This window comes from Drosophila sechellia, chromosome X, assembly GCF_004382195.2.
Source record: "Drosophila sechellia strain sech25 chromosome X, ASM438219v1, whole genome shotgun sequence".
In the NCBI taxonomy this organism is placed as follows: Eukaryota; Metazoa; Arthropoda; class Insecta; order Diptera; family Drosophilidae; genus Drosophila; species Drosophila sechellia.
In genome coordinates this window covers 17,346,417-17,372,563 of record NC_045954.1, presented here as the reverse complement: position 1 = coordinate 17,372,563, position 26,147 = coordinate 17,346,417, and the positions used below count along the sequence as shown (strand labels likewise).

Below are 26,147 nucleotides of genomic sequence, written 5' to 3'. Positions count from 1 at the left end.
CACCTTATCAAATAGTTCTAAATATAACAAAATATATTTGGAGTTTTGCTTGGACTTTTGTTATTTAAAGTTAAGCTAGCAGTAATACTTATAACTTTAACTTAAGGTGAATTTACATGCAGGTTAGCTAGCAGTGATATTATTCCTATAGCTTATAGCTAATGTAAAGTTATGTTGAGAAAGTTTTGGACAACTCATAGAATTCCTGGAATATCCGCCCGCTTGTGAGGCAATAAAACGCCTACTGGGCATACCCCCTGCTACCCAGTTGGGGCGATAGGAACCCACGACAAGTGCAGCGACAAAAAAAGCAAATAACAATCCCCCTTGGCTTATTAGCAATGCCACTTAGAAGTTGGAGCAGGGAGAAAGTCATCCAGCTGAATGCACATGGAGAGGTTGCGCTGTCAACTGTACCGCCTGTCGTCCCGCACCCACTTATCCAACCCACTTCAATTCATGCCATGCCATCCCGCCAACAGAAACCGCAAGCGCACTCAAGTTTGTTGCCTCAGTCTTTTGTTCTGCCACGACTCGCGGCTTATGGTGAATTGCTTAGGGAATGTCCTTAATCGCGGTTTCAGTTTCAATCGTAATCGTAATCGTTATCGAGGAAAATTTCTAAGCACCGCCGCGGGGCATTGCCACGAGATCTTCTCCGATTTTTAATATATATAATTTTAGGCACTCGACGCTATAAAAAAAAAAGCCATATTAAAAATATGTGCATCTATAGTAAGCGCGCATCTCGACGTGTAAAAGAAAATGAGCTGCTTCGGCAATTAATAGACCATGAACAGTTTGCTAGACGAAGAAAATCTGCGCACCACTAAATCCAGCTTCTTCATCTTGACTTTGACTAATGCGCACTTATCAAGTAAGACCCAAAAAACAAAACTAGTCAAAGATGAAAGTCTCTAAATAAGTGTCTATAATTAAGATGAGCTTGTTTATTTTTAGCTCAACTGTTTATTCTAAATTTGATGTTTTTAATGACGTGCCAACGTGCCAACTACTCGTGGAAATCATTTGCGATCATGATTCATATGCGAATTAATGTTTCATGAGTGTGGACAAAAATATATATGCAAATTTTGGTTTTCGATTGTGTCTGCATAGATATTATTTAACTTTTTTAATGATCTATATTCAAATCAGTTCGTTGTTTGCTTAGCTCTATTTGCATTTTAATGGTAATATTTTGCAATTTTGCTTAAGGTAAAAACGTTTTGCTTGTTAAATTACCTTGCATTATGAATTATAAACATATTTTTGAAACACATTTTCCCTTTGCCTTTTTTGCATATTGCATATTTTAATAAGTATTTTATCCTCTGACTTACCGATAAAATTATTAAGTATTCGAGACTTAAGCTGTCGTCACTGTATTAATTTTGCCAATATTCCTCAACTTCAACACAACATATTAATCTTGTTTGGACTCTTTAATTAAAATTTTCGTTAGGCTGTCAATTATGACAAATGAACAGGAAAAAAACAAAGAAAAGAACACTGGTTGGCACGCACATTTGAATGTTCAAGGAGCTAGAGGATGAGTATTTCCCAATGTGGAAGAAGGGCTATTATTCACTGGGAAAATACGCGAGACGCGGTGGAAAATCGGGAGGAAAACTGCGAAGCTGACGACGCGACGCCGCCGATCCGGCTGGCACGTTTTCCAGTTACAACGTTGGCAACGGAATGAATTGGCCAAATCTGCAGCGGCTTCGTTGAAGCCCGAAATTATCCCAAAGAGCGAAAGCCGGCAAATCAAACAGAGAGCCACAGCCAGAGAGCTGAGAAAATGGCTCGGAGAGAGACTTTCTCCGGCTGAGAAGAAAAAGCGAGACTGTCTACCACTGTGAATACCCTACCACGCAGGTGCACTAAACTATTGGCTTCTGTGCGCCTTTCAGCGCATAAATTTCCATCGCTTATGGCCAGCTCTTGTATTTTCCAGCCATGTTGTCCCATTACAGATAATGCTCTGCAGACAGGTGCACTCCATCATTGGCTACTTACAGTTCCACTGCTTTTTAGCGGTCCAACTAATCCATTTGATAAGCAATTTATCGCGTACTTTATACGATCATGAGCCCAATTTGAATAATGGAAGAGTATTGTTTAGCAATAAAATGTGAAAAATTCACGATTCAGATTATTTAGGTTATTGATGATTAGGTTTATGTTTATTACATATATTTATAATTCGTAAATATATATTTGTGTGAGAAGATTAGCAGTTATTTGTTGTTGTCATTAATTCGATTTTGTGTTTTCAATTCATTAAAAAATAAAATGTTAAATACATTAAATGTTAATATAGGATAGGATTATGAGCTAGTGATTATTTAACACAATTCGCTTGCAAGAAAAAACCACTTATCATTGCCAGAAAAACCTTCACGAATTTTCTAAAAGCCACTAGGTCATTCGAGGTGACTTGGCACAGGTGAAATACAAATTTCAGTTGGATGCCAAAATATTTGACTTCCCCATTTCAAATTTTTCCCATTCACAGCATTTTTGCTCAGCAAGATTTCCACTTTATTTCTGTCAAGTTGATGTGTTGCATTTCTGCATTTTCGCTTGCATAACTAACAATTTGTGCACTTTCAAAAAAAAAAATAAAAATAAAAAAACCAAAGACAAAGGTTTGTGGAGGAGCAGCCAGGAGTGTGCGCCCACGCAGCAACATAGGCATAAACTGGACGCACTGCGTCCACTTTTCGGGCTTTTAAGACACCTGGCATGGTCGTGATTGGGCAATCGGAAGCCCGCGGGCTAATTGCCGCCATGCAATTAATTTGTGATCTTTAATTAAAGCCAAGGAAAACAAAGCGAAGAGTAGTTTTCGTAGAGCTATAGATAAAGATGATTTCAGAGGGCAAGAGAATCTAATGATTGAGCGGAGCAAATTGATGTTTTGGTTTTTGAAAATTAAAATTGATTTTTATATCTTATCTGTCTTACTTGTTTTTTGTTTTCTTGGCCGGATCATTAGCCAAAGAAGATCTATAGGACTTGGACTATAAATTCAAGTGTTTCTTGGTCCAAAGGCATCACAAACCATTGGATCTCAGCTTCGATCAGAATCTTAAATCTAATAAACTCAACTTCCAGAATGAAGGTAAGAAATCGCGGAGCGCTAAGGATCTTTAAGAGTTAGTCCCGTTAATGTCATCCTTCAAGGTCTTTGTGTGCTTGTTGGTTTCCCTGGCTCTGGCCAACGCCGGTGGCCTCCGAGGCGGTGCAGGAGGCGGCTATCTACCTGGTGGAGGACGTGGTGGTGGCGGCGGAGGATTCGGTGGCCGCCCGGCTATTGGAGCTGGCCTGGTGTCCCACGTCTCGCAGTCGCAGGGCAACACTAAGGTCCACATCGGCGGTGGTTCCGCCGGCGGTGCTGGTGCTTACGGAGGTGGCGGCTATGGCGGCGGTGCTGCCTCGTACGGCGGTGGAGCTGGTGCTGCCTATGGCGGTGGTGCTGGAGCTTCCTACGGCGGTGGTGCAGCCTCTTATGGCGGTGGACGCGGATCTGGTGGATGGCAAGGAGCTGGGGCTGGACGTGGTGGTGCTGGAGGAGCTGCTGGCTGGCAAGGTGCTGGAGCAGGTCGTGGTGGAGCAGGTCGTGGTGGAGCAGGTCGTGGTGGAGCAGGGGGCTGGCAGGGTGGTGTCGGAGGAGCTGGAGCTGGCAACGCCTGGGGCAACCCCGCTGAGTTCGATTACACTGTCAACCACGCTTCCGGAGGTGCTGGTGGTGCAGGTGGGGCCTACGGTGGTGGCTCCCGCGGCGGTGCCGGCTGGTGGAACGATTAAGTAACGACACCTGTTTTTTCTGTAAACGAATCTGAATCCGACCAATAAAGTTTTAACATAAAAATAAGTTTTCTTCCTCAGTCGTTCGATTTTACAAAACAGGTGCTTTGCTATGATTTTGAATTTTACTCTCAGTGGTTGCAAACTATGCTAAGCTTTAATGGCTGGGATATTTTTGGGCGATCACAAGCAACATGTTTAGGCTAGCCCTTATAAAATGAACGAAATTACATTCAAATTCCTTTTGATCCCTATACAGCTTAGCTTACACAATAACTAACTAAATGACTTAATGTAGATAACAGAATCAAAACTTGTTGCAAATACGTTATGTTTAAAAAATTGCTACGATTTTGTACAGCGCACACATTACAGCTTTTTCGCATAGAAACGTTTCGTATCATGAGCACCAGATGGCGCTGTGCCAAAGTTCGTTGCTGAAGTCATTCGTTTGTCGGCTCGATAAAACCCGTTTACAACTTTGCCTTTTACGCCCTGCTCATGCCGTGGATTGCTGAAGTTCAAGATCATTTCCATCCATTGCCACCGAAAGCGAAAGTTAATTAAGGAAAATAGATATGGAAAGAGGGACAATTTCATAGGAACTGAAGGAAATGTTAAACGACTATTTCTTTTGAGGTCAAGGCAGGGAACAACTGTTGTGCTGATGCCAATCCTTGACACCCGTCCATAAAACATAAACTTAATTCAAGTATGTGTGCTTAACATGAAGTTAAACAGTTTATTGGCTATCATTGATTTATATGAAAATAAGTTTCTTTGCTTTTCGGCACTCCTTTTTTTTTTGTGTATTTTGTTTTGTTTTACTTCCGTTGGCAATCGTTGTTTGGCTTTGAATCCGCCGATTTTCTTTGTCTGTGCCATTGTCTTTGATTCGATGATCACGAAGTTGCGGCGTCGACCAGTCTCGACTAAGTTCCATGTGCTATGTGCGTTCTCGGCCTTTTGGTTTTCGGTTACCAGGGAGCCTTGGACAAACGCATTACGATTCACATGTTTGTTTATAAGAAAATCTTTTATTTACACTGATCTGGACAAATTATGCTTGCGTGTGTGGTAACCTGTTTTAGGTTTTGCATTTTTTTATCGGTTTTCTGCATTTGAAAAGCTTGTAACGCACATTATAAAAATTAATACAGCGGAATGCGATGGATTGGGAAATTTATTTGAAGCTTTGAAGTCTTGAGCATTTAATCAATTACGTGTTCTTCCGGAATGGAGCTTTTGATTTAACCAAGTTAATATTATACCCTATATTATTGGGAATTCAGCAAAGCTTATGTTTTTACTTCTATCTTATAATAAGGGGATGATAACATCATGGCTTTAACGATCCACTATCTCTAAGCCGATTTTAGTGATTGATGGAAAAATACAATCGATTAACCTGCAATTAACTATCGATGTTTTACGACCACATCGCCGATGATCTTGCAATGCAGTGTAATTAACTTATATTTATATGAGCCTGCTTGCCATCAATTACCCTTTTGCATATGTACGAGATCTCAGCTGCGAGATGATAAAATTATATATGTGGATAGAATGTATAGAAGGCAGTGATGTGCGATGGGTATTTATGTGTCTGCTGGATTCCCCATTAAATGCCAAATGCATTGGCATCGTCAATTTTCTATGCAAGCTTGCAAATTCATATTTGGAATTGAATTAATGCCGCTACAATATTAGTTATTATCATTACACATTACCAACTTATTTATGAGTGTCATCAATTTTAGCCTTAATGTTATGCCCCCCGCGGATGGGATGACGATGACTCTATCAAAAGTTCTCCTCAAAACAGCATCAACTACGTTCACTTTTTGGTCTGGGGTTTTGGTCTCGGTTTCGGTTTCTATCCATATTTGCCTTTGTGTTTACTATTGCACTGGTAATTTCATTTGGGTACATAACTAGTAATTAAATATGTTAATTCTGTTGTTTTTAATGGAAGCCTTCAGCCGTCCAAAGCCAAAGCGATGGGAAATAGTTTTGTAGGTTCGGTCATTACAGCCCAGCAATATAGACGCCATTGTAAAGAAGATATACGTATAGATATACATCACCATATTCGCATATTGACTTAACAACATGCTGGACATAAAGTTAGTATCTGGTTTCAGTGGGTTAATGAGCAAACCAGAAACGCGACCAAAAAGTCGTAATTAAGCAATACGTATATTTAAAAAACCTAGTAAGGAGTCTCCATTTTATTAGAGTTACATATAAAAGCACAAACGTGATCCTAAAATGAAATATATATTTACATATATATATTGCTCTGATGTTAAACTTATTATTAATATGTCCATTTCGTGACCAGATCTTTTATAATTGATAACCAATTAAGTCAATAAGTTGGTAATGAGGAAATTCAATTAAAAATTTCGTTTCCTAGCTTCTGATCTTTCAAGTGACCATCACAGCATTTTGCAAGCTCAGAAACGCACTTTGAAGTCTCAGAAGTGCTACTTGTATACTTGCTAGGCCAACTTGTATTCCGCTTAATTGATTAGTGCCCCATCGAATGCTGTCGATCTGTCGTCGGATCGGGAGCTTACAGCTTTAGGTATAATCGAATAATACGATTGTGAATATTCATACCACAAGAACGGGTATGTAAATGCCAAATACTTAAACAAACAAAAAAAAAAATAACTTAAACTGTCTTTCGTTTTGTGCAGAACTAATATTTTTTCCGATTTCTAAGGCGTGTGCTTGGAGCAGTGCATTGAACCCTTGGACTTGTGGGAGAGTTCTATGAGTAGTGTTTATCTTTCGGGTTAGTACCGACAACTAGAGGGCCAGCGAAAATTCCCAGGCAATCTGCCATATCCGCCCAGCCACTATGCAAATATATGCCAAACTGAAGCATAGAAATAGAATCGCCGAACCGGTTATACGTATTAATAAGCGATGATGTGGGCTACGGGTATAGGTATTTGCTATTGGCTATACAATACGGGTACAGATTTGAATAGGCCTCCGAGCGATGAGTTAATAAAAGTTCTTGGCCAAAGCAGGAAGATGCCTTAGTTTTCCCACTTTAACCTGAACCTTGGGCAGAACTCACGATTCAGCCATTCATCAGTTTGACACTTCGGCTGCTTCTGCTATCTGCTTTTGGCCAACTGACAAAACATTGATATAAATGTTGATTGTCGATCCATTGTTGGCCACTACCGGCCGCGGTGATTAAATGCCGATAATTTGTTTGACTTTCGGCGATTTGCACAGTGGGTTTTCACTGGTTAATCTATGTTTATTTCAACTAACATTTAGAAGAAGCAATGCAAAACGACTTAGGTTCTAGTGAACAAAAGAATGAAGTTAGCTCACAGAAAATATAAAAATAAAACAAAATCAAAATAAGTAATTGCAAATGAATTTCGTAGCCTAAAATGCAGATAGAAACGTGATCACTACTCCAAACTAAGTGTGATTTTGTTGCAAATTGAACTGTGTGCTCTTTCCACTCCTGGTCAGATGATGTTGTCACTCGATTTCCCAACGGCTGCAGCTCTGCATTTAACACCTCCCAACCCACTGTGCAAACTGTAGGAGAAGCGGTTCCTCATCCGAAGTAAGCCGAGCATGCGCACAGATTAGCATACGCAAACAAAAGAACCGCCGGCGAGCATAACCGAATGTGGGTTATTATGAAATCGCAGCCGAATCGATGATGCTGCTCTGGTCGCTCTGCCCATCAATGGCTTCTAATTGGGCCCCCCATCTCATTCGGAGCGACCCATCGATTTTTCGGGGGTATAAAGGTGCGTGCTCCGTCAGCGGTTGGAATTAGTTTGGTCAGCTGTTTGATACCGATTGTATCCCATTCGCTACTCGAGATGAAACCCTTTGCCTGCATTCTGGTGATCCTTGCCGCCATCCTGTCCGTCGGACAGGCCTCCCTGGGCGGACTCCTTGGCGGTGGCGGTGGAGGCGGCGGCTCCATTGGCGGAGGTGCTGGCGGCATCGAACAGCTGCTGCAGAGCAAGCTGGGCGGTCTCGTCGGAGGATTGGGCGGCGGCCTGGGCGGTCTGAGCGGTGGTCTTGGTGGCAAGCTCGGCGGCGGTGGAGGCGGCTACTCCGGTGGCTACTCCAACGGTGGTGGCTACTCCGGCGGCGGTGGATACTCCGGAGGTGGTGGATACTCCGGCGGCGGTGGCTACTCTGGCGGATATGCTGCTCCCAGGCCCGTTGAGAAGGTGGTCATCGTGAAGGTCATTAACGAGGGCTACTCTGGCGGCTACTTCGGTGCTCAGTCTGGTGGCTACTCTGGTGGCTACTCCGGCGGCTACTCCGGCGCTCAGTCCGGCGGCTGGAACAAAGGCTGGTAAATGTGGAGCAAGCCAATATGCACCAACTATAAATAGTTCAAACTGCCAAACAGAAAGCCCAGCAGCTTAGGATTTAATATTTTTTTTATATTTTTTAGCGGTATTTGTTTGTTAGAATTTATACAATATACAAGAAAAGAATTTCCATTTTTAATTGTTTGCGCTTTGTGCTTGGAGGGGGAACCGGTTGACTTTGGCTTCCTGCTCCGACTCTTGAGTCGATTCTGCCGCTGACCCAATGGCCAAATGGTTGAGGTCATCACCTGCCAATCGAAGTAAGAAGAAGGAAGGTAATGAGACAGGTACTTAGTGCACTTTCGACATCTATTTCGGCTTTTCTGCAGCACTTGCGCAACCAAAAAGCGCATTTGATTGTTTTCCAGCCATCGATCAATCCGTCGCAAAAAAAGCCTGTCAGTCGATCGCACAACAGAGCCAAATTTGATTTTTATGCCGCCCATGAATTAAAATGGAAACGTGCAAAAGCCAAAAGGTTCAAGCGGTTTGGTTCTAGAATCGATCAGACGTCTATAATTAGCATTTTGGGCCAAGATAGGCCGATTTAAATTTTCAAGAAATATTTATTCCGTTCTTTGTTCTAGAGGATTAAGTTCTGTGAATAAATTTGTACACAAATGGGGTAGACCAATAAATAAAAATTCGTTTCAATTAAATTTCCTTAATTTATGATGAGCTTTAAAATAGTTTGTTCTTTAAAACAAGTGTTAATGTTACTAATAAAATTAAATGAAACATCAAGTATTAAAATTACACTATATGTGATTTAAACAAAGTAGATAAAAAAATATTTTTAAATAAAGTATAGACCTCAAAGTAACAATTAAATATTAAATATTACATATTTTCAATAGCTAAAGGTATAAACATCTCGCTTTCTATGCTTCTTTAGAATTATGTCTGTGAAGAAATCGAAAAATATACAGCAATGATCCGCATTTTTGAAATAATGACAGCTCATCGTGGTGTGAGACACCTTCTTTCGAGACCCGTCAATCTCCTGTGATGGGTTCTGTGCCAACTCATAAGTTGCAGCGGAACAATTGGGCCCAAGTCTCCGATTGATTGATTGATTTGCGGTGACCCGATTTTCAAGACAGCACGAATTATGTGCAACCGCACAGTAGCACGGTAGCCGAAAAGACAAACACGCAGCTGCCTCGATCTCCATTTCCAATTCCATGGCACACCTCCTCCACCTGCCGTCTGCAATGCCAATTTCTATACCTACTCCATTACCAATTCCATCTGTATCGCCATCGCCATTCTGAATAATGGGCAGACATAAAGAACTGATCGTCAGATCAATCCCTGGCTCCTATATCTATGGTATCCATCCAACCGCCGGCGGGCGAACTCAATTAAGTACTTTGCGGTTGCTACATAAAAATGGAGAGCCATTAGATCGGCGATCATGATGCGGTTTCGGCTACTGGGCTACACTAAACTGCAAAATAAAAATATGGGTTGAAATTAATAAAATGATTTTACTAAGTAGATTTGTTTCCTTTATCAATTGAATAAAATAACAAAATTAATTGTTTATGTTTTATATTACCTATAGATTAAGCACTTAACGCACAAAATGATGGTGTAGGAATATCAAAAATATTTACTGACCTTATTAAAAAGACTTGCTCAAGAAATTAATTTTTTAATTTTAAACAACCCGTTCTTTAAAAATATATATTTAAGTGAGCTTCACTTAAATGCCCACATTGCTCTACACTTTGTATTCATAACTACCTTAATCACTGATTCCTTCTACTGATTCATAAGCTGATCGTATCCATTATCCTGAGATAAGGAACCAATTGTTGAAGAGTGTTAGCTATATAGTAAAGTAAATCTGGGGACTTTGCTGGGCACAGAACAGACGACCTACGTGGGCCCACAAAGCGTACGAAACCGAAAGTTGATGCTGGCATAATGAGGCCCGAGTACTGAGCTGAGTTGAGCCACCACCCGAACCACTCTGGCCCACTCTGAACCACTCGGAGCCACCCCGAAGCGCCCAAGCTCTGGCCATTGTAAGCTGGTCGCTGGCAGTTTTGGCAATTACATCTGATTATACGTGGCAGCGGCTGTGGCAAAGCTGTGGCTCAGAATCTTGGATGGGTATAAATAGTCGAGAGTGGCTGCAGTGGGGCATTAGTTAGTGCACGGCAGCTGCGGAGATGCAAACCACGATGACAACGCGACGACTTGGCCTTCTCGGTCTGCTGGTGGTGCTGGGCTGCATCATCGCCCAGGGCAAACCACATGGCTGGAGCAGCGGCGGCGGTGGTGGAGGCTGGTCCTCTGGAGGATCGGGTGGCAGTAAGGTCATTATCAGTGCTTGGCCTTCCAGCGGTGGAGGAGGTTGGTCCTCTGGTAGCGGATCTGGAGGCTGGAAGAGCGGTGGTGGCGGCGGCGGCGGCTGGTCATCTGGTGGATCAGGAGGTGGCTGGAAGAGCGTCGGCGGCTCTGGTGGCTGGAAGAGCGGCGGCGGCTCAGGTGGCTGGTCCTCCGGTGGATCCTATGGCTGGCCAAGTTCCGGCAGCTCTGGCTGGAAGTCAGGAGGCAGCTCGGGATTATCCAGTGCACTGTCCAGTCTCTCCAGTTGGAAATCCCAAGCTTTGGGTAGCTTAAGCAGCGGTTGGAAAAGCGGCGGCGGTGGAGGTGGCTGGTCATCTGGTGGTTCCTCAGGCGGCGGCTGGAAGAGCGGCGGTGGATCTGGTGGTTGGTCCTCCGGTGGGTCCTCCGCTTGGCCCAGCAAGATCAGCAGCGGTTGGTCCTCCGGTGGAGGTGGAGGTGGCGGTGGTTGGTCCGTCGGAGGAGGCGGAGGCGGCGGCTGGAGCTGGTAATCAGACCCTGCAAAGAAGACGACATCCATCCGAGGAAAATCGGCGACGAGGCGACACCGCTATCCACTGCTCAACCTGTACATAATAATTCTCTGCCCTTAAATTAACCAATTTTTTTTTGTATATCTAACTATGTGAATAAATCTTACAAGAAAGTATATTTGTCCCACGTGTTGTTTTTATGGGTGAGTTATTTCTATTATTTTAAATGAATTAAAAATGAATCAAGAAAATCAAGAGAACTTTTTTCTTTGAAAATGTAAAGAGCTTGTGACTATATTTATAATCTGATTGAATATACATATAGTAAATATATTTCGGGTGCATACAATTTTTTTTTAAATTTTGCATCTAAATTAACTACTTATATTTCTTTGGTGAATATGATAAAATTTTTGCAACAGATTATAATTTTTTTACTCCGATAATGAAAATTGTCCCATATAAAAACAAAAATAATTACAAAATGCATAAACAAGATTTATTAGTATAAAAAACATAAAAAGCAGGAAAATTTGGGCTTTCGATAGAAGAAAAATTGAAGATTCTAGGGATTGTCTCTATCTCTATGCCATGGAACACAAGTCAGCATCAGCCGGTGGATTAGCTGCTCCTGGTGGTTTGATTACCAGCCACCGCCATGTTGTTTGCCACCTCCACCGCCACCACCACCGTACAGGCCACCACCACCTCCTCCGCCGCCACCGTGCTTGTTGCCTCCATTTCCGCCCTGCCAGGACACGGAACTACCGCGATTGCCGGCCAAGGACTTGCTTGCATGGCCACCGCCTCCATGGCCACCACCGCCATAGCCTCCTTGTCCTCCGTGGCCACCTGAAATGAAAAGCGCTGTAATCTTGGGTTGAACTAATTGAACTAAATAATTACCTTGGTTTCCACCTCCATAGCCTCCTTTTCCACCACCTCCATGACCACCTCCTCCGTTCTTCTGCCAACCTCCTTGGCCACCGCCTCCATGTCCACCTAAAAGTCAAGTGTATATAATTATTACAGAAGTCCTAAACCTTAACCTTAACATCAGTAAATTGTACATATTAAATATTAGTTGCCAATTTTATGCACTCAAATATTTATTAGTAAAATATTTATTTAAATGTTTTGAACATTTGTATGCTGAAATCACTTAAACTATATTATACCTAAAAGTCAAGTGAATATAATTATTACAGAAGTCGTAAACCTTAACCTTAACATCAGTAAATTGTACATATTAAATATTAGTTGCCAATTTTATGCACTCAAATATTTATTAGTTAAATATTTATTTAAATGTTTTGAACATTTTTATGCTGAAATCACTTAAACTATTCACATACCATAAAACGTTTTTGTAAAATGAGATTTTTAGAACCAATAAAGTATATTATAACGAAATCCATTTCATTATTAAGTTATGAAATCAAATTAGGCATAGAAGTAATATCGGATTATAGTAAGTGTTAACTATAAGCAAATGCGCAAATATATTCACTTACCTTGGCTACCGCCGCCGTAGCTTCCCTGGCCGCCACCTCCATGGCCGCCTCCTCCATTCTTTTGCCAGCCGCCTTGATCACCACCTCCTCCGCCACCGCCGCCGTAGCCGCTCTGACCACCACCACCACCGCCGTAGCCACCACCGCCGTAGCCACCACCACCACCTCCACCGGTCAGCAAACCGGCTGAGGCCACGGCGATCAGCAAGCAACACACGAAAACAAGGATCACAGCGTGACGCATCCTTAGAACTCTTTAGTCACTCAAAAAAATATATTAAACAAATGATTGTTGGACCGACTTAGAATCGCTGTGCAATCGCTGTTGGAGGCTCAATATCACTGATGAACTAACCCAGAATCGAGGCACCTTTTTATAGCTCCGAAAGGCGGAAACTTCGGCTGAGTCAGCAGCCTGCCATCCCTCCAACTCCAAACTGGAGCTCCCAAAGGAAGGTTGAGAACTGCACTTCATGTCGGCACAATGCGGCAAGCGGCTGGCTTCGCCACCAACTTGTCTGGTTCAAAATAGTCTCAAGTACGTCAGCGCACTCGGCGGATACGCAATGTGCGCTGTCTGGGAACATCGCGTATACGCCACCGCACCACTTGCAAACTGCTGAGCCATGGCTGCATCATTAATTGCCAGCGCACATAGCACATTTGGCCATGAAACGCCTCGCAATTTGTCTTACAAGTTTACTATTTCCATGCGAAATTCTAAGAATATTTGCTTTTTTCATTTTGCGCCATCCATTCAATTTGTTGTTGAATTTTCTTAATTATTATTTTCAGTCTTGCCGCTTGGCAGGGTTAAGTAAAGTTTGGAATTTATGGAACACATTTACCGACGCTGTGGAGGAGAATCGTTGGGAATCGTTGGGAATCGTTGGTTTATATTCACTATTTTACTATTGCACCCGTATTTTATTTGTTTACTCAATGCAAACATATTTTAATAGGTTTTTGTATAAATAGAGCTTAAACCTTCAATACACGATATTGTTTATTGCTTTACGGTAATTTAAGACGTTACTTATTTGAATATTTAATCATATTGTTTACTACTTAGAACATTTTTATGGATATTTAACTCGACCAATTTGAATTTTTCCCATGTCGCAGAGCATTTACACGGTGCTGTTATAAAGAAAAAAATTTTAATATATTTTTCATTTCGTAGTTATGTTTAATTTCGGCTTCGTTTCTCACTACAGCCATGCAATGTTTGCGGCGATTAATCTTCATTTATACAGCAGCCAATTGAATCGCCAAATGGAGGAGACACGACTCCGCAGACACTGGTTCAATGTCAATTGGCGTGCAAACATGGCTGGCTGCATCGCTCAAGTGCATCACTTACCATAAATTTCATCAACTCCACCGTGAATGTGAACATATTGCATTTCTTGGCTCCCAACGCGTGCTGCAGATATACGCAAACACATTTGTTTAGTTGGGGGCTTAACTCAGAGTCAAAACCACAGAGCCTAGGAAAATTGCCCGCACATTGTAGAAGTTTAAGTTGGAAACTGGCAAAGTAAGCTATGCATATATCATTGATACTAATAACTAGCAAAATGAATTATTAAAGAAAAACATTATAAAACATTACAACTAATTGCAATCCTTGTCTTATATTTTGCAAATATTCTGTTACAATAATTAAGGTTCATAAGAAGACAAAAACAAGTTTGTGTATAGGACAAATTTTCTCCGTATTTTACATTTTCATTAAAAAATATAAATATATATAAAACATCCGACACAGTTAATAGAATTCGGCCTTCATTTTTATACGAAAACGTTAGATGTTGAAATGAGGGAAGTTCTCTGTGGCATTGATTAATGTATAAAAAAATACAATTTTATCTATGCTTGATTCTTTTCCTAACAAAGTTTATTTTATAGTGATTTCAGAATGTAACGTTTATTTTTATATTGCTGTACTTAGCAACATTTTATCAAGGTCAAATAACCAAAAGCTGATTTAAATAAATCGTTTAAATAAGTTGCAAAAATCAAATGCTATGCTCAGTTGTAAAGAATAACCGATTATATTTTTATAAACCTAAAAGTTTAACCACAGTGCCTCCACCTCCAGGTGATGATGATGATCTCCGCTGAACTCCATCGCATCACCACCTTGGCCACCAAGACGCTGTTCCACAATCATTTGCGCGATGCATAAAATATTAATAACTGCTCAATCAGATATATAGTCGGCTCCCAGGCTTAGAATGTTAATTGCGAACGATCCATAATTCAAAGATGATGCATCATAAAAATGCTAACTTTATGTCTTTGATTTATTCATTTATTTATTTGTTACACAAAAAAAAAGGTACTTAAAAACTATGTTATAAAATCGTGCGGATTGTGAACCAGGTGCGGAGAGAGGGGATCGGGATTGGGTTTGGGTTTTTCGTCTCCTAGAGATGGTAGCTCCTCGATTCTTTACCACCATCCACTATTCGAGCTGGAACTGGACCATCCATTGCTGTTCCATCCGGAGTTGCCGCTGCTCCAACCAGAGTTTCCACCCCATCCGGAGTTGCCGCCCCATCCGGAGTTGCTACCCCATCCGGAGTTACCGCCCCATCCGGAGTTACCGCCCCATCCGGAGTTTCCGCCCCATCCGGAGCCGCCGCCTCCTCCGATCTTTATGACCTTGATGACTTGCGGCTGCTGGGCGACCCAGCCACTATTCCATCCGGAGCTGCTGCCGCCCCAAGGATTCGATCCCCAGCCCGAGGATCGGACCACTCCGGCCGAAACACAGGCCACCAGTGCGCAGAGTACAATGAATACCTTCATTATGTGCGGTTCGGGATTTTTAGCTTATAGTCCTGACTCGGTGAGTAGATCCTGGTTTGATTTGCTGTGCGTCTCGAAGTGTGGCACTCGAATGCTGTAACCACTGGATCAGCACTCGCTATTTATCGCAAAAAATAACTGGCGAACTGCAAACTGCGTGGCCCAGACTAATCTGGACGAGAATCCACAAAATAAATCTCCAGCGGCGGGTGGCTGGGCCCGGCCAGGTCGGGTAATTGCAGTTTATTAAACCACTTTGAGCGTCCGATTCTTGACCAGGGTCAACTGGGTCTGCTTTACAAGCAGAGGCAGAAGCCGCAACTGGGTAGCCATCAAGCCAAGTCAGCCAACCATGTGGCCAAGTTGCAAAATTCGTACATAACTCACACGCTTGATGGATCATTTCCTCGCCTCGCTGCTGGCGGAAACTGCAGCAGAGCCTGCACTGCGAGAAAGAACTAGATGTTTTGAATACAGGTTGAATATAAAGTGTGCGTGGAATTTTATAAAGTATTATTATTTGCATTATTATATCCAGATTACAGTGTCATCACGCTCTTGAAGTTAACCCAGCAAGGCTTCCAGAAAAATATCTTTAAAATATCGGTCTTTTAAGCAGTATTTTTCGCAGTATAGCATTAAGCTTAAGCTGAAACCGAGAAGTTGGCGTCAGGTGAGTCATTTGTCAAACTGGCAGCTTAAGCCGCAAACGGAGACACTTGCAGATAGTTATGAAGACGGAGATGGAGATGCCGATGCAGATGCAGATCCCAGGTGAAGGGGGCAAAAAGAAACAAAAATTAAAAACCGAACAGCGAGTGGCACAGTGGGAAGATGAGCTCGAAAGGTAACTGGATCTTGGCGATGGCATTTCCTGATCCTGACAGTCGTCCGAAGGACAAGGGAAAGCCCCGAACAAAACCTCAATCAATGTCTACGTAATGGTTGATATGTGTATCTAAAATATAACTTGGACTATAAACAACAAGTTTACGGAGCAAAGGCTGCCATTGAGCTCGATAGTTAACTTTTCAGCTATAGATATGCAATTCCATCTAGGACATCTAGGCCATTAAAGTGCTCTAGAATTCCATGTATCATCGATACCAGCTAGAGATGAAATCATCACATCCCCGACAACATTCACCAACATAGGCGGCTGACCTCAGGTCGCTATAAAACTCATCTGGACACAAACACAAACCAGATGACATCCAATTCCACTGGCAGTCCAATTTTCCCACTGTACCTGGGCGCCACTCGGATAATGGCCAACAAAAAATAAAACAACTGAAGTCAACAGCCAGCAATCATGAGCTTGGGGCAATGGCGACACCGCGGCCTCTTTTCCACAAGTTGTTTATCTTTCGGTTTTCTTTCACGGAGTATTATAATTTACCTAGTAATTTGTGACAATAATGTGTTCGTACATTATTACCTTGTCCACGCGTCCAAATAGGAATCAATTATAAGGTACATGTGTGCGCACTTTTAAAATGGACCCTGTTCTATTAAGCGAATAATATAAGATTATGTCCTTCACACAATGTAACTATTAGTGATTACCAGCGTTGTAGTGCTAAATTGAAATGGGTGAACGATTTAATGCTTCTTAGCAAATGATTTAAGACTAAGCAATATTAGTTGGTTTATTTATATTTATTTAAGTATGCTTAATGTCATTTACCATTATCCTTCGTTATCACATACGTAGGGTATTCCAAGTTCGTGAGCCTGCTACCTTTTCCGTTTTGGGCTTTGCATACGCACAGTAAACACAAATTTAATTGAAATGTCAACGCTTAGAAGGCAAGTTGTGTATTGCTTATCGACCGCAATCGGTTTGAGCCAAAAAAAAAACAAGGCTTATTGCTAGCTTAGGATAGATTATTGGACGATATCCCCTTATCCTGAGAACCAACCCGGCTTTTCCGTGGTTGTGGTACTCGGCACCTCAGTGGTGCTCGTGGACTCGGGGCACAGGCCGCAATGCTCCAAGTGGGCCGATCGCACAACGGAGGCATGCATGCCAAACGGTGCGGAGGCGCTGACCTCCAGGAAATAGTTGCCCTTAATGTTTTGCGGCACCGCATATCCCATGGTCACCTCGTCGCCCGGACAGCGGAAGTCGCGCAGTCTGGATATCGAATTGCAGCGAGTGGCCATGAAGTTGCGCTCATTTCCTGGGAAAACGGTTTCCGCAAAATATTCCCATGATCGGGCATGAGCACAGGTTACCGAGAAACAGCCTGCCGGAAGGGGGCTCATTCCGCCCGGATAGAAGTCCACATCGCCCACCGGATCCCGCTTGCCTAGCACCCCGGGATTGCTATGGATCACATCAACAAAGTGAGCATCTCCGCGCATAAGACCAGACAGGGCTTCACCCTCGTTGAAGCACGGCTTGGCCGGATCCAATCCAGTTATCCTGGGTATCGTCTGGTTGGTCAGGTGTTGCAGGTGCCGTCCCGCCGAACCCACAATGTGGGCGCCCAGGCTATGGCCAATCAGGTGGATATTCTCCACCGGCACCAGATCGAGAAGCTTCACCAGTCCGAGGGCGATGTTCTCGCCAATCTCCTCCGTATTGAAGGCCGACCAAGTGTACAGGGTATCCACGAAACGAGCAGCATCCACCGCCTGTAATCACATATTTTCAACAAATTAACCTAGATATATGTACATATATGCATAAGCTGTGTATTATGCCAGTAGGTGTTAGGATATTCAAAGTATAATGAGAACTTTAAAGCCAGTGGTTTTAATATTAGTATTAATTTGAATGTGCAATGTGAAATAAAATGTTAATCATTTACATTACATTAAGTCCGGAGCTTACGAGTTGAACCTGCTTGTGAGTGTATTTAATCTGATCTGAATCTTATCAGTAGGAAAACTTAATAACAATAAATGTTTATATGACAAACTTGTTGATTGAAAGGCTTAATTGGTATATTTTAAACTTAATTCATATAGATTGCACTTACCACAAAGTTGACATCGCCACGGCAATTATAGGCCTTTGAGAAGACTTCGATGGTATCGGATCCATTCACGGTGGTGGTCCATCCGGTGGCCAGGATGACGACCTTCTTCTTGACATCGAAAAGCGGACTCTTCCACATGGACTCCGGATTTGTTAGTGGGAAGTTTTTCTTTTCACACGCCGTTTGCAGCTGGAAGTTCATTTTATTGATATCCGGCGAGTATTTCGACTTGATTTTGTTTGAAGCCAGCGCCTGGGAGCCTGAAAATATTTTTGAAGTAATTTATTTTAAGCAGCTTTAATTTTTTCATTTTAAATATTTTGTTTTAGAATGAATGTATAAAACTGTTCAATTAATAGGTTATATATATTAATCAAAATGTAACTCTGCATTTAAAATTTATGTGTTTTCTAGAACTCGATATTTTAAAGTGTATTTTTTAACTTTGGAGATAAAAATACTTTTTCGAATTCCGTATAGCATGGACCTAAAAATAAATACTCACAAATGATGTTCAGGGAGTTGGAAACGAACTCGAATGGATATCCCGCGATGAGCTGCTTGCTGCCATCGAGGAGTCCTTGGGGTGTGGGCAGAAGACTGGGATCCACGATGCTGGTGCCCACATTTCCGATGGAATTGATCACATCCGGAAGCGTCCACTCGATAGCGGGGATGGAGGGCACCAGAAGCTGGAGGAGAAGCGCGAGGAGTGTTAGCATCTTTGCCGGAACTCGTCCCATCCTGGACACAAACTCAACGAGCACTGAATGCCGGAAGCCAAATGACAATTGTTTTTATAGCCTCCAGAGGGAGGGGCTCGCGCGACAAACACATTGCCTTATATATATATATATATATATGATTCCAGTCAACTGTGACCATATCGATGTGTGTTCCGATCAGATAAGGTGCACTTGTCACTTAATTAGTTTCCATTTCCATTTCGATTCGTCGCCTTGCCACATCTCGGGGAGAAATCGAGAAATCCGGCCCGGAGCAAACTGCATTCGCATGTCCCGGGCTCATCTGCATTTATTTTAATTCTAATCGAAAACTAAAGCAAATCGGACGGCATTAGCACTGAAAGATAACGCCCTGTTATGCAGTCAACGGGGCATCCAGTCGATCGGTTAAACACCCTATTACAGCGATTATCAGCTACAAAACTTTACCTCTAATTCAATTGTTCTCATACACTAAAAACAGATTATGTTTTAATCTCAGCAAACAAATGACAACGAGGTGGTCTTGGAATTCCTCAAAATTTTCTTGATCCCCTCAATCGCCACGTGAAGTTTTTAACTGATAATGGCATAAACAATCTGTCAATTTACACAAAACCCCACTCGACCGACAATGGCCCGTGCCATCAATAGTGTATCAAAATATACACTGGGAATAAACATATGTATACAAATAATAAAACATATATACATAATAGACGAGTTGAATAATTTAAATATTATTTAATTACATTTTGATATATCCTAAAGTATCTATATAAGCAAATTTCAACAAAGCCAGAGGGTTTTTGTTTCGTAAACCTTTTAATAAATTCTTATATCTCATTTTTGTTTCTTATCATTTTTGAAATTTAAAGCTCTAGTATGTAAAGTTGCAGTGTAAGTTCAATTCTCACGTACTTAACATCAAATAGTGCCTCCGGTTGCGACAACAGGGCCATATTAATGGCCATATTAATGCGGGCCCATTGCTCACCACTTATTTCCCATTCCGTATTCCCCGATCTCGGCTCCCAATCTCCAAGCCATTGTCATTCCGTCAACGTGCCCTGGACAATTTTTAGTGTGCCCCAAACAAAAAGACGTCACAAAAGAATTAACTTGGCGTTGACATCAGCCTTCGGCGATTTCTCACACAAATCACGGAGCTCTAAATTCTTTGGAAGAGGGAAGGCGGGAGCTCAACTGGGATTTGTCCTTGAAATTATCAGGTAAAGTCCCTTAGGTATCTGTTTATCAATGTGTTTATGCCTAACAATTACCAGATAAGTCAAACAGTCGATCTGTATTAAAATTGTGAGCTATCTCCCAGCGTTTAGTAATAATATTAGATTACTTTGTTGAGATAGCCTATCTATGTTAAAAGGATTTATCTTTAAAGTATAGCATAAGACTTTGCTGTGGATTACAGTTTTTTAATTGCGTTTCATTTAAATAATACTACTATAAAAATACATGTACGTATATTCATGCACAAGCTCCACATTTTGTTGCAGAGTTGGTGTAGCTCTCCAGATTGGCATTTTGGCCATAGGGCTCCTCTCGATTGGCGCCCACGTAGAACAGGCCCAGACCCGTGGCCTTGGCGGCATAGCCCATCACGGTATTCGTGTTCTTGCAATAGTTTCCAAGGAGGAGTTCCGAATAGCGCTTACATCGCTTGGCCAGGAAGTCATTCCAATTCGACGGATACACCGTTTCCGTCCAGTAATCCACGGCTCTCTGATGCGAACAGCTAATGGGGTCAAGGCTCTCGCATCCCGGCTTGAAGGGAATCCGTCCCTGGACAAAGAAGTCAGCATCGCCGGCACGCTTCGATGTGCCAAACATGCCGGGATTCGTGTGGATAATGTCCACAAATCGGGCATCGCCACTCCGCAGACCCTCCAGCTCATTGCCATCGTAAAAACATGGGTTAGCCGGATCCAGTCCGGTGATTCTCTTCAGGATTTGTCCCCCAGACAATCGTCGATAGTTTCTACCCGCTGAGCCGGCTATCTGGGCGCCCAAACTGTGACCCACCAAATGAAACTGTTTGGTCACATAGTTTGTATTCAGCCGGAGGAGCGCCTTGGCCAGATAATCTCCAATGACCTCTGTGTTTAGGGCAGACCATGTATACAGGGTGTCTATGAAGTTCGCAGCATCTAGAATCTAAGTAGAGGTGTATTTGTAATGACTTGAAAGTGATATACAGGTGTTATTCGCATGTTTTTATATTCAATGAATCTTTTCATACCTGTAGATGAATAGATTAAATACCGACTTACCAAAACATTGGTATCATTGCGACAAAGATAAGCTTTTGCCACGGGGCCACTATTGGAATTATTAATGCGCGTTGTCCAGCCGGTGATGAACAAGACAGTGGGTCGATCATGGTAAAATCCGGTAGTGTTCCATAACCGCTCCGCCTGCGTCAGTGGAATACTGGTATTCTGACAATCATCACTCGATCGAAGCAGAAAACTCATACGCGACATATCCGGTATTAGCTTGGACCTCACCACTCCGAGATCCACAATGGTGCTGCATATATAGTTCAAAGTGGAGAAGCCCAAGTCCAGGGGCAGGCCAACAACGAACTGATTCAACTGATCCTGCAGGCGATTGAGCAGCGCTTCCTGATATGAACTCGCTGGCCGTGCCAAGTTAAGATTTTCAGAATCATTAAGTCCCGTCATTGTGTTCTCGGCTTTATTTTCAGTTGTCTTATTCCTTAAAACATCCGAATCCGGCGAACTGGAGTCCTTTAAGGCATCACCTGAATAATGTTCATTAGAGATGTGAGTTTCGAAGGCATCTGTATCCTCTGAACTTTCCGCATTTTGCGGCACGATTGGTTTTAATTTATCAGACTTCGAAATCTCTGGAGTTACAGAAGAGGTCATCATCAGAGAATCAGCCTTAATGGACTCAGAAATCCCAATAAGCACCACCACCAGCACCACTGGAATCGAAGAAGACATGGTAATCCGGAAGGTACTGTAAAAACACCTACACATGGCTGGCCTTTTATACGAAGGCCAAGTGAGATAAATATGTATATATATGTATACATATATATACATTTCTTTTCATTCATTCCAAACAAAATTTATCACTCTCCGAACTAAAACTGTGTTATTCTAAGACACGAATTCACGATACAGGCCACCTTCCACGTGTCCGAGCCTCACGAACTACTTGGTCTTGTGAAATCCAGGTAGCAATCGTAAAATTTCCTAGCAAATATTTTGCGTTAGGAAATGTTGCATCGACTTCCAAAAAGTGAGCCACATAATAACCACATTGCACCGCTCCCAATTACTCACCGCCCCCACAATCAACAAAAGGCAAAAAATACAAAATTATGACAAGAGGTATTCGAGTGGCTCAACTATTAAATAGTGCGAGGAAAACGCATATCCACACTCGAAATGCTATAGTCAACCTGTTTCATACTTCTTAGCGAATCTAGTACACCCTCTTACTCAAAGACTTAAGGGGTATCAAAATTAAACACAAAACAAGCGGTGCTATTACATTGGTAATTTGTGAGCCCCACTGGTGGTGTTGCTGCTGCTGTTCGTTGATGTTGCCGGCACGCAACCCGCCAGCAACTAGCAACTATTAACCAGCAACCAGCAACATGGCAATCAGAAGCACCAATAGTCCAAATGCGAGCGCTTCCAGTTGGCCATTTGGATAGTGGATTCACAGATTAATACTGCCCAATTATTAACACTGGCCGACTTCGAAGAAATGCCGAGCTACACCCAAAGAAAAAACGCTATAAATGTCAATCCTAATCAGATGATATGTACTATAGAATGTATGTATGTATGTATGATGATATGTACTATGGCCAATAACCATTTAAATAGGAAATTTTCCAATTAATTTTAATGCCATATCTTAATATAATAATGTAATAAAATATATATTGTTCAGTTGTTTCATTTAATAGGTAATAAAAATAAGCTTTATATCATTCAAAATATAATATGCTTTGTTCAGATAATATTCTCAGATGTGTTTTAGGAAAGTTTTGTTGCTAGTATTATTTGTTTATTTTCTTGACTTTATTTACTGATTTATATATTATTATTAATTTAATGAGAGCAGCCGAACTTCGTTACTAACCGATTTTTGTAGTTTTTGGAAATTTATTCGCACATAGCGCGTTGAATTGACGGCAAATGTTTATATGAACATTGGTAGCGGTTTTGTTTCGCTTTTCCACCTTTTGCAATCTTCCAGGCACTCGCGCTCCATATATGGAGTATATAGCACCCATATCTAGTTGGGAATGGGAATTTGGGTGAGCATGTCAGACGCATGGAGCTGTGGGTTTTTTTAAAACTACTGGCGATCGAGCGCGGACTTCTCGCTCTGCTGGCTTCTTGTGCTTTTAATTGCAGTCGAGAGACTCATGAAATCGAAATCAATTCAGATTGAGTTAAAGATTTATGTAAGACTCGCTGACCATAAGTCAATAGAGAAATATATAAACAACAAGACTTATTAAACATATGCTGTTCTTAGAGAACATTTTTGGCAATGTATTTATATCTTTTTGCAATTTAAAATTTCAAATAAGTTTGTGCTTTGCATCTTTGACTATAGTATTTGATAAAGATAAAAAAAGTACCTATCCAAACAGTTTCTCAATGAGTTTATTGCAATTTTTGGCCACTTTGCGCAATGGACACATCTCACTGCATTGTTTGGACCGATAAATATACACCTTCAACGCACATACTCGTATATGTGAATGACTCTTTATATTTGCCATTCTACTTCCACTATTTGCTGTTGATAAACCCAATTAGTTGGCCTGTGCCAAAAATCTAGCGAGCTTCCGCCTCATGTGCAAATAGGCGGAGGGTTAAGGCCCACAGGGATGCCACAGATGACGCAATGGACCATATACCGAGAACGGGCCTAATGGCCAAAAAGCCAAAAAATAATTGAGAAGACCAAAATTATTACGTATACGCACCATTGCAACAGACTTTTCAATGGCCCCGCCACTTAGACGTCGAAGTAATGCGGAGTAAGTGCAGCAAATTATCAGCTCCAGCCGAACGAGCGGCCAGCAGGCAGATGTCCGTTGCAACATTTTTTTTCTGTGTTTTTTTGCTTTTCGCCAAACAAAACAAAAGACTGTGTGCAAAAGTCGACGGAAAATGCAGGAAAATGCGGCATGTATTTGCGGTCGAATGTGAGTGCTTCGAGCATATAAAATCCAATGCAGTTGGTAGCAGTAAATTAGTTGACTCGAAACATTTCGCCGCGTCGGTTAAATCACTTCTACTACATCCAACCATGTTCACCTATCGCCTGAAACTGATGATCCTGCTGTGTCAGCTGCTGCTAGGCATCCAAAGTTATCCTTTGGGAGATGATGTGTCCTCCAATGCAGTGGTCCATTCAGCAGGACTTTTGGGCCACTACGCCGGCGGTCTGACTGGCGGCGAAGCCCTTTCCAAGCTGGACTTTAGCTCATCTTCGCACGAGTTCGGAGCCTCCGGGGAGGCGGATCACTTGGGCTCACTGGGCGATCACCTGGGCGAGGAGAGCTTCCCGGCAGATTACGGCAGCAGCGATGCCGGCGAGGAGTACGCCGAGGCCAGCGAGTTGCACTCTCACTACGAGGACCACAAGGCTGTGCCCGGCATCGATCATGGCAAGGGCGCCTTCAGCTACAGCACCCTGTACGAGTTCAAGGATCGGGATGAGCACGAACTGCACCACATTCAGCACCAGGCACTCGAACAGCAGGTGGAACACCAGGCGGAGCACGACCACCACCTGGCGGAGCACCACCAGCTGGAGCATCTCTACTAAGACTGTGATAGTCGCAACCAAGACCTAGTAAAATGCTCAAAGATTTTATTATTCTAAAAATGTTTTTTTTTTACGATTATTAAAATAAATGTAAGTTAAATTGAATTAAAAAGCAACATTGGGGGCACAACCTATAAGAAAACATGGTCAAGTATTTAAGGAAAATGTAATTAGGTTAAAGAGATGTCCTGGATTTTAATTAATTACAAAACCTGCCAACTTAACCAATTAAAATTTTACATATTTTAAAAATGTGTTTTTGGCACACATATGAATATTGTCCAAGTATTCGTCAACCTTAAAAAACCAATATATTATATAGCAATTTTATTGATTAATAAATTGAAAACAAAAAAAACTTAAACTTAAAAGTAGTTATTTTTGATAGTTTATAAATTGTTTCGCAATGAACCCTTTTAACGGCCGTGGGAGTGGACAACTTGATGCTGGGGCAATTTGAGTTGCGAAAAGTCCACATTATCATTGACCAGGATGCGGGGTTCGTGGATCGAAGGTATCGATGGAATCGATGGAATCACTGAATGTGGCAGGTGCGAAGCCGTCAAGGTGTCCACATAGAAATGCGGCCAGGGACTTCCCAGTGACGTGGAGTACGAGCTGGGCACCAGCAGCAGATGGGGTTGTTCCATATCCGGAGCTAGCTGGAGTACACCCGAGCTAATGTGTATGGGTGGTCCATAGGCTGCAGATATAGTAAAACCACAAATAAGTGAAGTACTTTAAATAGCGTTGCTCATACGCACCGTGGCTCGCCGGCTGCTCCTTCTCCACCGCATGACTACGTACTAAAGCCGCAACAACTGCTGCCAAAATAAACAATTGCACATTGAGCACCTGCATTTTGTTTGGCCAATTCTTCGAGGGGATAGCAGCTTTTATATTCGCCGGCGAACGGATGTTCTTGGTCTTGGATGAACGCCCATCGGTGACGATTTTGGATGACTGCACCTCAAATCGCATGACACTTGGCCGATAAAGATCGTGGAACCTAATGCAATTTTCCATAGATAGTTTGAATCAATTATCCAATTAATATGAAATATAGTTTGATATAGTCCATCATTGTTTATAGGTAGAGCTTAATTTATTTTGATGCAAGCCTAAAAGATTCTACAAAATTTGTAAGCATCAGCAGGCATATCAAAGGTATATGATTCTTAGCCTATTGACCAAACAATTCTTTAAGTCTCTCTTTTAAATGTTTATA

The 26,147-nt window shown here is 42.1% G+C and overlaps 9 protein-coding genes across 11 annotated transcripts in view; 4 read left to right on the top strand and 5 right to left on the bottom strand.

Moving 5' to 3' along the window:
• Positions 1-3,072: 3,072 nt before the first annotated feature.
• Positions 3,073-3,883, top strand: LOC6618064 (glycine-rich protein 5). Its single transcript, XM_032725943.1, has 2 exons — positions 3,073-3,130; positions 3,193-3,883. Exons 1-2 carry the CDS (start codon positions 3,125-3,127, stop codon positions 3,814-3,816), a joined length of 630 nt encoding a protein of 209 aa, XP_032581834.1. The 5' UTR covers positions 3,073-3,124; the 3' UTR covers positions 3,817-3,883.
• A 3,770-nt stretch (positions 3,884-7,653) lies between these two features.
• Positions 7,654-8,331, top strand: LOC6618063 (loricrin). Its single transcript, XM_002042325.2, has one exon. The coding sequence runs from the start codon at positions 7,686-7,688 to the stop codon at positions 8,175-8,177; it is 492 nt and encodes a 163-aa protein (XP_002042361.1). The 5' UTR covers positions 7,654-7,685; the 3' UTR covers positions 8,178-8,331.
• A 2,018-nt stretch (positions 8,332-10,349) lies between these two features.
• Positions 10,350-11,201, top strand: LOC116802212 (loricrin). Its single transcript, XM_032725942.1, has one exon. The coding sequence runs from the start codon at positions 10,373-10,375 to the stop codon at positions 11,039-11,041; it is 669 nt and encodes a 222-aa protein (XP_032581833.1). The 5' UTR covers positions 10,350-10,372; the 3' UTR covers positions 11,042-11,201.
• Positions 11,202-11,500: 299 nt separating this feature from the next.
• LOC6618062 (acanthoscurrin-1) lies at positions 11,501-12,893 on the bottom strand. Its single transcript, XM_002042324.2, has 3 exons — positions 12,538-12,893; positions 11,930-12,025; positions 11,501-11,875 (listed from the first exon to the last, which is right to left on the bottom strand). Exons 1-3 carry the CDS (start codon positions 12,779-12,781, stop codon positions 11,667-11,669), a joined length of 549 nt encoding a protein of 182 aa, XP_002042360.1. The 5' UTR covers positions 12,782-12,893; the 3' UTR covers positions 11,501-11,666.
• A 1,934-nt stretch (positions 12,894-14,827) lies between these two features.
• Positions 14,828-15,462, bottom strand: LOC6618061 (uncharacterized transmembrane protein DDB_G0289901). The gene has a single exon (XM_002042323.2). The coding sequence runs from the start codon at positions 15,352-15,354 to the stop codon at positions 14,995-14,997; it is 360 nt and encodes a 119-aa protein (XP_002042359.1). The 5' UTR covers positions 15,355-15,462; the 3' UTR covers positions 14,828-14,994.
• Positions 15,463-16,992: 1,530 nt separating this feature from the next.
• On the bottom strand, positions 16,993-19,118 carry LOC6618060 (vitellogenin-1). Its single transcript, XM_002042322.2, has 3 exons — positions 18,847-19,118; positions 18,342-18,601; positions 16,993-17,994 (listed from the first exon to the last, which is right to left on the bottom strand). Exons 1-3 carry the CDS (start codon positions 19,082-19,084, stop codon positions 17,260-17,262), a joined length of 1,233 nt encoding a protein of 410 aa, XP_002042358.2. The 5' UTR covers positions 19,085-19,118; the 3' UTR covers positions 16,993-17,259.
• A 1,372-nt stretch (positions 19,119-20,490) lies between these two features.
• On the bottom strand, positions 20,491-22,100 carry LOC6618059 (phospholipase A1 2). The gene is made up of 2 exons (XM_002042321.2): positions 21,358-22,100; positions 20,491-21,241 (listed from the first exon to the last, which is right to left on the bottom strand). Exons 1-2 carry the CDS (start codon positions 22,090-22,092, stop codon positions 20,555-20,557), a joined length of 1,422 nt encoding a protein of 473 aa, XP_002042357.2. The 5' UTR covers positions 22,093-22,100; the 3' UTR covers positions 20,491-20,554.
• A 2,292-nt stretch (positions 22,101-24,392) lies between these two features.
• Positions 24,393-25,014, top strand: LOC6618058. The gene has a single exon (XM_002042320.2). It carries the CDS (start codon positions 24,398-24,400, stop codon positions 24,917-24,919), a length of 522 nt encoding a protein of 173 aa, XP_002042356.1. The 5' UTR covers positions 24,393-24,397; the 3' UTR covers positions 24,920-25,014.
• Positions 25,015-25,316: 302 nt separating this feature from the next.
• LOC6618057 (partitioning defective 3 homolog) overlaps positions 25,317-26,147 on the bottom strand; it is a 43,688-nt gene continuing 42,857 nt past the window's right edge. For all 3 annotated transcript variants that reach the window (XM_002042319.2, XM_032726755.1, XM_032726754.1), the window contains 2 exons: positions 25,684-25,928; positions 25,317-25,622 (listed from right to left, as the gene is read on the bottom strand). In XM_002042319.2, coding sequence (XP_002042355.2) covers positions 25,336-25,622; positions 25,684-25,928 — 532 coding nt within the window. In that variant the 3' untranslated portion in view covers positions 25,317-25,335. The remainder of the gene's footprint in view (positions 25,623-25,683; positions 25,929-26,147) is intronic.

What these genes read in the sequence shown, in the direction of transcription:
- LOC6618063 (XM_002042325.2), top strand. Translation starts at nt 7,686, where the DNA reads ATGAAACCCTTTGCCTGCATTCTGGTGATCCTTGCCGCCATCCTGTCC.
- LOC116802212 (XM_032725942.1), top strand. Translation starts at nt 10,373, where the DNA reads ATGCAAACCACGATGACAACGCGACGACTTGGCCTTCTCGGTCTGCTG.
- LOC6618062 (XM_002042324.2), bottom strand. Translation starts at nt 12,781, where the DNA reads ATGCGTCACGCTGTGATCCTTGTTTTCGTGTGTTGCTTGCTGATCGCC. An exon ending in CTACGGCGGCGGTAGCCAAG is followed by an intron (nt 12,026 to 12,537) that starts GTAAGTGAATAT and finishes CTTGACTTTTAG; the next exon opens with GTGGACATGGAGGCGGTGGC. An exon ending in CTATGGAGGTGGAAACCAAG is followed by an intron (nt 11,876 to 11,929) that starts GTAATTATTTAG and finishes TTTTCATTTCAG; the next exon opens with GTGGCCACGGAGGACAAGGA.
- LOC6618061 (XM_002042323.2), bottom strand. Translation starts at nt 15,354, where the DNA reads ATGAAGGTATTCATTGTACTCTGCGCACTGGTGGCCTGTGTTTCGGCC.
- LOC6618060 (XM_002042322.2), bottom strand. Translation starts at nt 19,084, where the DNA reads ATGGGACGAGTTCCGGCAAAGATGCTAACACTCCTCGCGCTTCTCCTC. An exon ending in CAACTCCCTGAACATCATTT is followed by an intron (nt 18,602 to 18,846) that starts GTGAGTATTTAT and finishes AAATATTTTCAG; the next exon opens with GCTCCCAGGCGCTGGCTTCA. An exon ending in GTGGCGATGTCAACTTTGTG is followed by an intron (nt 17,995 to 18,341) that starts GTAAGTGCAATC and finishes ATGTGATTACAG; the next exon opens with GCGGTGGATGCTGCTCGTTT.
- LOC6618059 (XM_002042321.2), bottom strand. Translation starts at nt 22,092, where the DNA reads ATGTGTAGGTGTTTTTACAGTACCTTCCGGATTACCATGTCTTCTTCG. An exon ending in GCAATGATACCAATGTTTTG is followed by an intron (nt 21,242 to 21,357) that starts GTAAGTCGGTAT and finishes ACCTCTACTTAG; the next exon opens with ATTCTAGATGCTGCGAACTT.
- LOC6618058 (XM_002042320.2), top strand. Translation starts at nt 24,398, where the DNA reads ATGTTCACCTATCGCCTGAAACTGATGATCCTGCTGTGTCAGCTGCTG.